The sequence below is a fragment of the Poecilia reticulata genome, chromosome 15, assembly GCF_904066995.2.
Source record: "Poecilia reticulata chromosome 15, P_reticulata-male-v2, whole genome shotgun sequence".
NCBI classification, from domain to species: Eukaryota; Metazoa; Chordata; class Actinopteri; order Cyprinodontiformes; family Poeciliidae; genus Poecilia; species Poecilia reticulata.
The window spans coordinates 15,365,656-15,380,039 of record NC_088844.1 but is presented as its reverse complement, the minus strand read 5'-3'; the positions used below and the strand labels follow the sequence as shown (position 1 = coordinate 15,380,039).

The following is a 14,384-nucleotide window of genomic DNA, read 5'->3' as shown; positions in this document are numbered from 1 at the left end:
TGCAGCTATTTTGGTGCGTTTCCCTCACAGCGATGCAGAGCTAGATTGTGGCAAACTGCTTTCAGTGATTGGTTTCTTCTTGCTCTTCCGCTGTAGAGAACACATTTGTCGAATGCATGACTAAAAGATGTCTTGTCCAAAGTTGCTCCCACCTGAGCTGTGGCTCTCTGCAGCTCCTCCAGGGTGAACACAAACCTTTTGGCCGTTTCTCTGACCAATGCTACCTGTTTAGGTAGATGGCCATGTGTCGGTAGGTTTGCATTTGAACCGTACTTTTTTCAATTTTTAATTAATGGATCTAGCAGAGTTCTGTGTTGCATTCAGATCTTGAGGAAATATTTCTTGTTGCACAACCCAGCTTCCTCCACAACTTTCTCCCAGACCTGTCTGGTGTTCCTTAATGCTTGTGATACTGTTTCTTCACTGGTGTTTCCTAAGAAACGGAGGCCTTCACAGAACAGCTATATTTATACTGCCATTGAATTACACACAGATGGAGTTTATATACTAATTGGATGACTTCTAAAGCCAATTGGTTGCACCGGATTGTGTTTAGGTGTATGAGGGTAGATGGAGCTGATTATTTTTTCTTGAAAATAAAGTCATATCATTGGTGTTGGTCCATCATAACACATCCCAAAAATATATTGAAGAAAACTTTTCTGGAGGGAGTATATCCATTTTGATCATCTTCTCCCTGAATGATTAAGGATATAGATCCTTTATCACTGACCCAATCAACCCTACAGACTTTTATATTTAATTACTGCTGAGTAAGAGCAGTGCGCTGAATTATTAAGAAGAAACGGGAGTTATTTTTAGCATGCGGGCCTCTCCTCTGACACTCTCTAGCGGTTGCGCTTCAGATGATGAAACCCCTTCGCAATCCCAAATCCACCTTCAGAACTTTTTCTCTGGAGTTTACAGAAGTGAAGCCCGCGTGGTTGGGAGGAGGACGCTTTAGAGCTGATCAGGTCCTCCCGTCACTTTCTGCCTAATTGGTTCGGTTTGCACAATTGCATGCAAATTCGTTTCTCCGCCTGAATCCCAAGCTGCGCCTGCACTTCGTAATCCAAACACAGAGGACTTTGTTCTCGTACAAAACCGGATGAGCAAATCATTTAAATCCTCTTTTTGTTCTTGCTTGACTGATTCGGCACCCACACCTCAGGACTAAACTCCCCCGCCCCAGCTCTGCCCCTTCACCCCCACGGGTGGGGGGGCGGGGGGGGCAGAGGGGGCATTTGACACACCCTGTAAAGTTATATTTCTATGTTTGTGGGTGTTTTTCAGTGCAGCGTGGAGTATTTGTGAAAACCATTGATGACAGAGTGTTCTGCACAAAAAGCCACACAAACGAAAACTTCCCTCTGCTGTCACGAGGCCACTTCATTTCCCCCAACCCCCTCTCCTTCTCCTCTCCTCCTCTCTTTCTCTCTCTCTTTCTCAGCCTGCTTCTCTGCATTTAGGTGACAGCTCGGCTGTTTCTTCTTGTCGGGTTGAACTCCAATTCATTGACCTGCTTCTCCTCGTTTTCCCTCAGACATTCTGCTCACTTCTGATGTGCTTGTTAGATCCACTGATGAAGACAAAGGGGGACATGATCAGATTATATTGTCCTCCAGGCAGGGACCCCCCTATCCCCCCTCTTTCTTTCTGATAAGACAAATAAATTACTACTTGTCTGCCTCTAAATAGATTGATTTTTCTTCCTCTTCCACTTCCTCTCTTGCGCTTTGCCTCCCAGCCAGCCCGCATCACAAAATAAACTCCGCCCTTTTATGCAAGTTTGCAAACTGAGCTTGCAAGGTTTTTTTGTTTTTTTTCATTCTGATGTTCTTTGCCCTTCTTTGACAAATGGCAGTTGCAGAGGTTGTGTTATGCATGCGTGCTTCCCTGCACACTCTTTTAAAAAAACAAGGAAATGGAGAGCTAGACTGAACACATCCATTACGACAAAGGTGAGAAGCACTCGAACATCTTGGCTCCTTAATCTCTTCTCCTGTTTGTCTGCGTTGGCTTGCTGTCTTTATCACTTCCTCTCATCCTCTGCTCCTCCTCGACTGTCTCCACTGCTCCCTCTGTCTTGTTTTTTTTTTCCTCTCTATTCCTTCCCTCCCTCCGTCCTTCCCACTCTTCCTCCCCCCCAACCCAATGTCTCGAGAGTGTGTTGGAGCCGGTAGCAGGTACAGCAGGAGCCCATTAGCGCTGAGCCTCACTCTGATTGGATAAGTTGAAGAAACTGGGAGACTGCTTCTGAATAATTGATGTATATTGTGCAGACGCCGGACAAGGGGAAGAGACGGATCAGAGAGCAAGGGTGGAGAAAAAAAAGATAGATAGAAGAAGGAGGAGGAGGAGGAGGAGGAGAGGGGGGAAGTAAGAAATAGAGAAAGAAAGAGAGAGAACAGAGTAAAGGATATGTGCGAGGGGGGAGAGTGAGAAGGTGCTGGCAGGAGACTTGAAAGCAGCGAAAGCTTCGAGAGTTGCCACTGGCCTCTGCGGGATCGCCAGCATCTGTGACAATTGAGCCTTTTCCTCTGCACTATGGAGGAAATCAGATGAGATGTGCAGCGTTGCTCAGCTTTCGGTAAGTGTGAGAGTGCGTTGTTTTCTTTGCGTGTGTCCTCACAGACGAGGCAGGATCAAAGGTGAGCGTGGGGGGTGGGTCGGACGGCTGGTTTAAGGCTAAGTTTTGTTTGCGTTGAAAATGAGTCGTAAATGAAGCAGAACCAGTTTGGTTTTCTCTTGACCGGTCAAAAAGCAGAAGTGCTCGTTTTAGACTTGAAAATCCTTCCCGAGAGAGAGAGAGAGAGACGTGTGTTGGTGTTACTTTGGTTCAAAAGCACTGGCCACTCACTCACACAGAGACAGGATCAGTCCAGATCAGCTGACCACAGGTTGACCTACATGCTGTTCTGCCCTCTGGTTATTATGTGTGGGTTTTTTGTCTTTGTGCAAGCATGCACTCATGGTTCAGAATGCTGCTTAATTTCTGGCACTGGGAACTAGGCAGATGAAAGCTTGGCAGATTTATAAATCAGTCTCAACACATGCCTGAGCAACAACCATTTACTTTCAAATGATCTTGCCAGACATTTAGATTTATCTTAAAAAATATATTATTCCACACAGGTTATGTATGCTTTCAGTAAAAATGTGTTTATCTCTTGCCTCTGTTGTCATTGGAACTTGCAGTGATATTCACATGTTGTTGGTTTTCCTGATGACATGTAGCCCAGCTGTCAATACCTATTGCGATTTCTCAAATGAATTGTTATGAAAAGCTAATTGAAAAGTTCAGAAGGCTTTAATCCAGACAATAATCAGTTAATTGTAAATAATAAGTTAACCTTAAAACATGTTTTAATTTGTTAATATCCAAATATGAACTTGTCTCTTTATTCCAGCATCCCTTGAATCTCAACACAGCTTCAGTCAAGAGTTTTTATTTACGCCACAAATAAAAACGTCTTTTTCACATCTAACATAATGAATCTCTTTGGATTATCCCAAGTCTATTTCCAATTGGTTAATTAGAGCCCTGTGATGACTCCTTCCTCAAAGCTCTGTCTGCTGAGCGGAGCAGTGTTATAACTCAGTCATGACAAACACAGACAACTAGAACCAGATTTGTTTTTTTTTCCATGCCTAAAAGCCCTGATCAGTTTGTTTTGATTTTGCTTGAATAAACGTTTCTGTTTTTATACGTTTGTAGTTTTGGCAACATACATGTCACCTCATTCCTTAGATTTTTGAGTTGTACAATATTTTCCTTCATGTCGTCAAATTTCAAACCCAAAGAGAGAAACCAACCCAACATCCAATTAACTGAGCCAGGAAACAAAGTACCACTTATCGTCTCTGAGTGACCTGTGAGAGACCGAGATGGCAGAAATGCGAGTCTGACTCACACTGGCACGTCTTTTTCCCGTTCAATCATTGGCGTTGGCCAATCTGACGTTGAAACTGATGCTGATGCTGATCAAAGATGCTTTATAAACGTCCGATTTCTATTTTTGTCCCTCTTACACCAAGATTGTTTGTTAGATCTCAACATTTGTCTCCAGATCCTTTTTTTTAATTCCTGAGATGAAACTTTAGAGCTAGACTTCAATTAGCGTTGAAAAAATTCTAAACATTAAAGTTTGTTTTTAGAAAAATTTACCTTATATTTGAAATATTAGGTTGTAGAGTGTTGGCATATTTGCTTTTATAAATTTGCTTTTATCTTTCTTTTTACTCAATTAAATAATTAAGAATCTTGTTTACGCTTAGTTTTTTCTCAACTTCTTTAAATGCGTGATGTATTCTTTCATTTGGACTGAAAGAATTCATCCTTCAGACAGATATTTGATATATAATGAGGTTGATTGTGAGACTGATGTATTGATGTAAATGATGAAGCCCCTACCTCAATAACTACTTCCAATTTATGAAACCTTAATGAGCATGTTGGCGTTAAGAGTGCAGGCTTTACACTTTGTTTTATTTCTGTCTGGAGAAGATGAAGATGAAGTGGATTCTTTTTTAAAAATCACCATTCTGCTAGAAGCCAGAGCTCGTCCGCGCTCATTACCAATATCGAAGCCTTAAAATGGGCCATGCTTTCCATTTGAGCTCTATAGTTCTGATGGAATCCTTATTGCGTGTGTTTCATGGAGGAAAACAGTTTGAATGCGTAAAAGGGCATTGGGGCTATAAAAACCAAAATGGCTCTCTGCGAGCTTCTCAATCAGTGTTTAACCTTAAAACTGACAACTTAATTAGTCAAACGTCTCCCACGTCCAACACCTCACTCTTTCAGCTGACCCATGAAGCAAACGCGATAACTCGTCGGCGCTTCCAGCGAGCTGAGCCAGCTAACTTCCTGTTAGCCTGCACAGGCTGAAAAACCACTGAAACCATTTGCATCCTGAAGCTGACAGCCACACACTACAAACTCTTCAACCTTCCTCTTTCCCTTCAACGCTTTGTTCGTATCACTGACTCCACGCACCGTAGTGACCTCCTCTGACAGCTCGCTGAGCACTTCCCATCAGACTGTTTAGTGACTCATTGGTGACATTTGGCGTTGGAGTGTGTGAGCGCGCCTACGTTTGTTTTTGCAGCTTGTTTCTGCTTTTTTTTTTTTTTTTCTTCTGTGAATCATTGTCGTGCCTGGCAGCCGCCTCCTTCTTCCCACTAACAGCAAGTGGCCATATTAAGTTGTGCTACATGAGCCTGACAGTTGGGGAAGGAATGTGTAGTAGTGCAAGCTGATGGCTCGCATTGATAACGGCGAGGGAGGAGCTCGCAGACGGGTCCTGGCTACGCAGCAGGATTGATTCATATAGTCAGCAGATCTCTTTTAAGAAATGTTGAAAACTTCCTAATTTTCAACTGATATTTTTAAAGAATGAAAAGAAATCTCAGAACCCTTCTCACTTTCTCTCTCTCTCTCTCTCTCTCTCTCTCTCTCTCTCTCTCTCTCTTTCTTTTTTTCACCCTCACGCCTTCATTGAAGCAGCACCAGAGCGAGATGAAAGCATCATTGTGAAAACTGAGACAAGTAGCTGTCTGGTTATAATTAAGCATGTGATATTTACTAGTTCCCCTCCAGTGGTGGGGAACTGCACGTGGCTGATAAGAGCAGTTCATTCACAGCCCGCTGTTCTCTGATGTTCCTCGCAGCCAGCGAGAGGCGCCTTTCCGCATAAGCTCATCTCCACAAAGCCCAGACGTTGAATTTGTTTGTTTACTCATTAATGCACACTTAGGTTTGCTTACTTATTTTTTTTTCTATCTTAGCATGCATGCTTGTGTCCTCACAGCTGATCATTAGCTGGATTTTTAACAATTTTTTGAGTTGGATGTGTTCTGTTTTCTCATCGATGTGAGCGTGGGGGCTGCTGTGATGATAGCTGGGATTGTGAAATGTCACGTACAGATGTAAAAGGCTGAGCAGGACGGTCATCAAACCTCTGACACTGCAACTCCGGTCACCTGAATTTCACATCCCATTATGTCTGTCATGCCTGTAAGGTTAAAGTCATAATGCATGGGCTTAAGACATACAGTGTCTTGTGGAAATAGTCAAACCCTTTTACTCTGATTCTCCTAAATAAAGTCTAACGTAACAAATTGAATTCAGATATAAATGCAGCAATTCTGTGTAGGCCTCAGCGGTTTCTTGGAGAACAGCAATGGACAAACCATTAAATCATTAAAAGAAAATGATCAGGGACAGGGATACAATCGTGGAAAGGCTTAAAGCTGGCGTAAGTCATAAAAGCTTTATAAATCTCATGAAGCACTATTATCCACTATCTAAAAATGGAACCAGTATGGGGTAACTGCAAAACCTACAACACATGGGCCTCCACCTAAACTGACATATCGGGCAAGGAGAGCATTAATCATAAGAGCAGCCTAGAGGAAGAGAAGCTAACTCTAAGCAGCCAAGGGGCAGCTTAAGATCCAAAGCTTAGGTGGGAAAATCTGTTGACAGAACCATTATTAGTTGTGGTTTCTTCAAACCTGGCCTTCGTGGACGAATTGGCACGAAGAAGGCCATAATGAGAGACTATGTTTCCAGTTTTTTGCAGCCCACATGGGTGAAAGTGATGCTCAGTTCAGATGAGACAATAATTGAACCTTTCCACTTACATGAAAAAACTGTGTGGAGGAACAAACCACATAGTCATGAGCATTAAATCCCTTCACTGAAAGATGGTGGTGGCAGTGTCATTGATTGAGTGCGTTTTCCCTCAGCAGGGACCGGGAAGCTGGTCAGACTTTATAAGACAATGAACTCGGCTAAGGTCAGGACGATCCTTGAAGAAAACCTGATGGAAAAGATTTCCAGTGGTGAAGGCTTGCCTTCCAGCAGGACAAACAACACCCCGACAGCTGCAACAGCTAAAGTGTGTTGTAATGAGCCACTCAAACTTAGACGTTAACCTGTTTGATCACTTAAAATATGATTTGAAAATTGATGTTCACTTTTATTTTAGGCTTAAAATAGAAAAATAGCCCTAAAAGCTCCTAATACATGGTAGAAAAAGGTGATTCCACAAAGTGTTGATTGAGGGATGCTGAATAGAAAATGAGCCCATGCTATTCACATATTGTATAAAATCCCTGGAAAGTTTAGGGGTTAGGTATTTTGTTGGTAGTGACTTACCTAGGTAAAGTCACTACGGAATGTTTATGTCACTATGCAGCCTTACTTAGGAGATTGACATCATAGAACATAAATGAAACTAAGAAAATTAAAGTTTAAAACTTTGTTGCAAATCCTTGACTTGTAGGAACTGCTACAGTTCTGCAAGCTCCTTCCATCTCTCAACATCACCATTCTCTGTTTTCTATGATTTTGCCAGTTTTCTATCGCAGCCTGTTTCTGATGTTTTGTTTTGGGAGGTATTTTTTTCTTCAATTTCCCCAGACGAACCAGTGAAATCAGCTCAGATTGTTTGTAGTGATTTTTTTTTTTGGTAAGTTGTGACTGAAGCGCTGGTTGCTTTGGTCATATAAAAGCTGGTCGACCTTGACCAAAAGTTGATATTCTCTTCATATTTTTTTCTGATCTAGATGTATTTTTGGATTCTGATATGCCTTAAATTGAAAAAAACAAAAAACAAAAAGTAACTTTGATTCTTGTACTTTTCTCTTTTACAGCAAACATCTTGAAGATAGATAACTCATTGCAAGTACTTTTCGAAATCTCCTAAAAAAAAAATGTACACATCTTCACATGGAGTGTCAGCATAGGTCTCAGTAAACCAGTATACCATAAGAAGAAAATAAACAAATATTTTTTTCATTTAGTGGCTAAATGTGACTAAAATAGCCCTGATTTCGCTTTCTGGTCAGATCACACTGCATTATTGTTTGGTGTCTATGCTTCTTCTTCTTCTTCTTCTTCTTCTTCTTCTTCTACTACCATTGACCCAATTTAAAAATCTGTAATTTGAACCCCACAGAAACCAGCACCTGCAGGAGATGTCAGAGTGATTCAGGTAGAGCTATACCCTCCCTTCTGGGCTGCAGCATCTTTTATTTGGCTTTTGTGAAACCACACACACGCATCGCCGGGGAGGCGGGAATCTGCCCACTTCCCTTCATCTCCACTTGTTCTCAGTCTTTTCATTCATCATCTCCTGCCCACTGTCTGGTCTCAGATCTGGTGCACCACCAGAGGCTGTGGAGGGGATACTGTCAAAATTAGTCAGATTTGAAAACAACTCTATTTTTTTCTTTTTCAGTTCAAATTCTCAAAAAGCAGGACAGAAAACTGTTGGGGAAAAACAAATTCTCAAAATAGCCTGTCTGTAGCAGGAGCTTTAGATTTGAAATATTCTGACTGTGAACTAGGTTTGGCTAAGTATGATTTCTGACAGAGCTGTCTCTCTGCAGGGCATGTTTAGGATGTTCCGCCTCCGAGCTGTTGAGACTAAAGCCCATTTGATATGCTTCTCTCTTAAAAGAAGTTGGCTTTTACAGAGAGGGGGCAGGAAGGGGGATATCATCGACTACATAAATGGCTTCCATTACACTTCAGCAAAAAGCATGACTTTATTCTTTTTTTTATTTATAATTCAAAGGATTTATTTTACCCGCCCCCCTTTCCCCCCTCCATATTCTTCCTCTGCATAATATCGTGTGCCCACACAGTACAGGCCTACCTGCCGGTGTTTTACGGAGTTTTGCTTTTTAATATCTATCATGAATCGCTGCTTTATCATCCCACGCATTGTCTCAGAAGGCTTCTTTGTCTAGTGCTGCTTTGTTTCTCGCTCAGAAAATGTAATTTTTTCATTTAGTAATTCCTTCATTTATGTATTTGCAAAAAAGAACCTATGACAAAGCTGATGTAGACTTGAATTCATGATGTTCAATTTTTTCATTTAACCTTCGGAGCTGTGCTTCAAATTCGCCAGTGCCTGCTTTACAGACATTGGGTCCCATTCAGCTTTAAAACATTCTGAATAGCTGAACTCATACTGTTGATGTCTTATGACTTGTGACTCAAACAGTCTTTTCTTTTATCTTAGATTCATTTAACTTAGTTGAAGTGTTTAGTTACTGTTTTTAGTTTTAAGTGTATCATTCTGGTAAATGCTGTATTTTGAAGGATGCATACTGTAACATATGTTATCATAATCAAGATTTTATCATGTTCCTATTGGCTATATATAGGCAAAAACTATATCGTATTTTCCGCACTGTAAGGCGTACCTAAAAACCTTCAATTTCCTCAAAAGCCAACAGTGCGCCTAATATTCCGGTGCGCCTTATATATGGACCAATATTGAGCCACAGCAGGTCTAGCAATACGGTAAGCAGCCGCCGACTTAATTTTCACCCGTAAAAGAAGAAGCGCGCGGTGCATGCTGGGATAATTGTCAGAACACTAGTTTGTTAATAAAGTTTGACTGACCTATCTACCTACCAACCGCCTAGAATCAAGTCATCTGCAGGTCATTTAGCACCACGTTCTCCACGAACATACTGTGCGCGAACGGAGAAGGGTGACCATCATCTGGCCACCCCCCGGCCCAGTCGCGGAAGGCTCTCCTCGCTGACCCGAGTCGGACTGTTTTGTTGACATTCCGTTTAGTGCATCTCCATCTAGTGGATGCATAACGTAACTCCAGCCTCTACTGTAGCGTCTATTCTATGCGCCTTATAATGCGGTGCGCCTTATATATGAAAAGGTTTTAAAATAGGCCATTCATTGAAGGTGCACCTTATAGTGCGGAAAACACGGCAGTTTGGTATTTATACAAAAAATTTTTAAAAAGTAATAAATAATGTAATAAAAAAAAAACTACTGATGCTGAAATTACATAATCACTAGAGCTATGCTAGAGCTTTCTAGGATATTTGTTTCAATTTCAATACATAATCATGCAATGCAAAATAAAGAACAAGCACCTGCTAAATACAGGGTGGGCCATAAGTTTCCATACATAGAAAACAATTAACATTTTATATTGGACAACCATTTTTATTTTTGTGGGACTCTGTAATCGCTGTACGCCTTGGACCACTTCGTGGTTGATCTGCAACATTTCCAGTTTTCTGAAACTTGCAAATAAGTTTTGCCACAGTGTCGTGTGTGACGCTTGTTCCATGTTTTCTGTTAAAGTTTCGTGCAACCATGCGACCGCTTCCCAGATCCAGCCGTCAGTATGTTTTCAATTATTTGCTCTTTTGTCAAACGCATCTTCTTGGATATCTGAAATATAAAAGAAATATACATTTTACATTTTTCTATGTATGGAAACTTGTGGCCCACCCTGTCTAATAGTAGTTTTCAAATGTGCAGATTATTACACCTTTTTTTGACATTTTGCTCTTTGTACAGATAGCATCCCTATACTAGCTGGCTAATTAGTCAGGCTGTCATCTCAGGCAGAGCTTGCACCACTTGTTGCTTGGATAAATGTAGCTACATAACAGTCACACCTTTCACAGTTCATGTGAGCTCCATATATTCACCAAGGCTGCAAAATCAAAATATCTCGCTAACAACATTCCTTCATGTCAGCCTAGTCCATGCAAACGCTTCACTTACACCAGCATGTTTCATGCTGGAAGCTGAAAGTCATACAGATGCCACGACCTACTTTCTGATTAATTCTGCTAATAATTAAATGACAACACGGGTGCTCCCGTAAAGCATTCAAGTTTAATTCCTGAAGGGTAATTTAATAAAATTAAAATGAGACTGTTGATGAAAAGGCAAAACCAATATGCCTAGTCCTGCACGATTAAACATGGCAAGTTCCAAGTTGGACTTGGACAACCCAAATTCATAATTTCAAAATGGAGCACAAAAACACTTGCACATGACAGAATTTAGTGCTTTTCCAAATTCATTTCCTCAAGTGTGACGGCAACTGAACCTCAGGCAGCAATTCCAGTTTCCACATTACCCTAAAGAATAGTGGTGGTTTGTTCTGTTTTACTTTCAACGCCACACCACCTTTTTTTTAAATTCTGTTTTCCTCTTGTTGTTTATGGGGAAATTTGAAACAACCTGGAAACATTTTCAAACAGGCAAATTTATCTGATATGCAAAGAAAGTAGTGGCCTTATGTTTATGCCAGCTGACCAGAAGTGCACCTGCAACAAGTGGGAGAAGGGAATTGCTACATTGCTCCAAAACCCCAGAGAAAAACGACGACACCGTCTCATTAAAAGGACCAAAACTGAACCATTTGAAACTGTCATGCTTCAGTACCAGTAGTCTGCGTTATTTTTAGCCTTTATTATAAGATTGATAATAAAATTTCTTCATGCTGATGAACTCACTGCTGTAGAAATCAAGTGGCAAACCAGTGATTGCAGCACCGTGTTTTATTGTTGTTGATTATCTCAAGATTAAGCCATATTTCATGATTAAGTTCTTCTAATTGTGGAGTAAATGACAACACCTCCTGCTTGGTTACATGGAAGAGAATATAACACACTGAAGTTAGTCATAAATGTTTGAGAGAAATTGACATAAATTGGATTTCATTTTCTAAAACTAGTTTTTTTTGTAGAATTTCATCAGGCTTTACGCATCAGTTTACATCTGGGAAATATGCAAGTTATTAACACTTTTCTGTTGCTGCTTCTGCATCAGCGTAGTGTTGGTGTATGTATGTATGCGTGCATGTGTGTGTGTTTGATTATGTAGCAGATCAACATCTTTATTTTTAAAACACAATAGATGCTCATTAAGGAAGTGAGATTACCAATTGAGCAGCTTTATGTTAGAACAGGCACATTTTAAATACATCCGGGGGGCTGTGATTTCTTCGACAAAATATTTGCACAGAAAAAGCAAATCCCCAACACATCCGCATATGCTTGTGCACGCTCAGCACCCTCACAGTTCATAGTAATTAGCATTTGGGTTCCCTTGTAAAAAAGGTCTTGTACTACCACTCTGTCATTAGTTAATGGGCCTGGCTCGCTTTCTGCGTCTCTCCCGGCTGCTCCCAGGAGGAGCGGTCGAGTTGAGGTGAGAACGCGCCAGAGCTCCCGCTATCTATCAGTCAGCTGCACAACGTTAAATACAGCTTGAGTGTGGAGGACCCATATGTCCCATGTGTCATTACCGGGCATTACTCAATTAAAACTCCTCAGCTTCTAAGAAACGGAGCTTCCTGGGAGCTCCGGCTTAAGTCCTGATGTCACTGCTGGACAAACGAACAGAGCACTTGTTACAGAGTCGCTCTGTTAAGGAAGCATATCCTAGTGTCCCGAAAAGCGCTATGAAAATTTGGTGTATTGTTATTGCTGTTAAAGGAGCTGGTGAGAGCACGTTGGTGTACGGTGAAAAGGAGCTTCAGATGACCTGCAGAGATATTTTTTCTCGCAAAACAGTAGATAAGAATTTAAAAGATTAGTTTTGGGCGGATCTCGTGAAACATTTTGTTGTTCTACTAATATTTTTATTACTAAGTTTGGAGTTTACTTGATATTAGATTAACAGTATAGAGAATAAAGCCCAAAATATTCATAAGTATGTTTTTAGTATTCATCCGTGTTTATTTAGATAAGTGTCCTAATGGCTCTTAACAACGTTTAAAAACAAGGGTTTTTCTTTTTTTTTTTTCTTTTTTTTTTTGGAAGAACAGATGTGCTCAACTTTATATTAAACATTTTGATCTTAACACATATTTTAGTTGCCTATAATGTTTAGTTTTTTTGTTTTTTTTTACCAAAGATACCTTGACATTCTGTCGTAGAATGAGTGAGCTAAGCAAGCAAATACATTGTTCAATCCACAGTGGAGCCATGGTACCATTTACATATTTTACAATTCACCACAGTTGTGTAACTACCACCTAACTTCCCTGTAGAGGCTGCTAAAGACAGAAACACTCATGTTTGAGTTGTTGTCGAGTGTTTCAATGCGCAGCAGCAACAAACATCCCTTCAGTTCAGGAGGATAAGCCCTCGGGGACCAATGTAGCATGTTTCTAATAAGCTTTCTGTTTCACAGTGCAGCAGCATTGTGTTTTTGTCCATAGCTCTGGAGTGTTGAAACATTTTCAAGCTGTAGCCAGGCTGTTACCAGCTGTAGATGTCAGGTTTAAAAAAAACTGGAGTTTTATGGTCAAACTGCATGTAAAGACTTGGAAGATAATGATAATGGAACCTTGACTTTATCCCACTTTGGTGTAAAAAAATAAAAAAATTTAATGATCCTTTCTATCCTTCGGGTGTATCGTCAGCACAGTGACAGCCAAACGGAAGCACAGAGATACACATAAAGATAAGCAATAATAATAATAAAAAGATTGTACAGTAAGGTCAAATATACAACCAGAAACACTATGCAGTTATGAGAAATGGCTTATGCAGATTGTAAGAAATGTATTATTCATAACCGTTACGGCTTATTGATCTTGTCTGTGGCAGAATTCATTTCAAAGCACAAAAAAGCTAGTTGTTGTTTTTCACGAGCTTTCGAGTTTATGTTTCATGATACACATGATACACTAAATACAAATTGGATATAATTCTAGCAACGGCTAACATTGCAACCAACAACAAACGTGACCTACAATACTGTCAATGGAAATGTGATTGTATGTTTCAAATGTTACTTAAACTCAAGTTGTTTTGTTGACTAAAAGTCCAGCTGTTATCTCAAGCCAAGCACGCTACTTTAAGTACTGTAAAAATAAACACTAAACAAAGAAAGGGACATGTGTTGTTTACAACTCTACAGCTGAAATTTCTTATGTGAGCTAGTTTCTCTTTCTTTACCAGAGTTATGACACTTATGAACAAACTGAATCTATTGATCTGCTTTATATGCACACAGTAGCTCCTTCTTTGCTGCTCTGCTAAGTGAGACAGAGAACAGGCACAAGGGGGGGAGCACAGCAGAATACGCATGTCATACTTATTTAATATGAATGTATTACGGCGTCCTCTTGTACCTTATCTGGACCAGGAGAAGTCGCTTTATTTCAAGTGAGTGACTGGCATCTCAAAAAGACACAGCGATGACTTTGAAATGTCGTCCACCATTTTAAAAAAAAAGTGAAATCAGATTAGGTCATTTTATGCAAAACGGTGGTCTCTTTAACAGAATGAACCCACACATCCTTTTGTTTAATTGATTGGTGGAAATTGCTCAATGTCTAACTCCACCATTTGGGTTAAAAGAATAACCTAAAATTGATTGATTGATTCATTTTATTTTTTCATTCATGTAATTAAAAAAATAATAATTCTGGAGTCTGTCGTTTTCTCCAGTGAAGCTCCATATGAGTGTGGTTGTGGGGGGGGAGTCTTTAACAGAAAGCCAGTGAGCAGTTAACCTTGACTCATCTTCATCAGGCTGCTGTTAGCGTCTTCATTATAAAGTATGCAATTAAACTGTAAAG

At 40.3% G+C, this 14,384-nt stretch overlaps 1 protein-coding gene across 8 annotated transcripts in view; it reads left to right on the top strand.

The window, feature by feature from the left end:
* Positions 1–14,384, top strand: part of zmiz1a (zinc finger, MIZ-type containing 1a) — a 124,733-nt gene that overhangs the window by 96,082 nt on the left and 14,267 nt on the right. For 4 of the 8 annotated variants that reach the window (XM_008429483.3, XM_008429479.3, XM_008429481.3 and 1 more), the window contains one exon: positions 7,968–8,003. The exons of 1 other annotated variant lie outside the window; for it this stretch is intronic. In XM_008429483.3, the coding sequence (XP_008427705.1) occupies positions 7,968–8,003 (36 nt within the window). Of the gene's footprint in view, positions 1–1,265; positions 1,962–1,988; positions 2,591–7,967; positions 8,004–14,384 lie in introns of those variants that run through there. 3 more of the 8 variants (XM_081616426.1, XM_008429485.3, XM_008429484.3) reach the window with 3 other exon arrangements.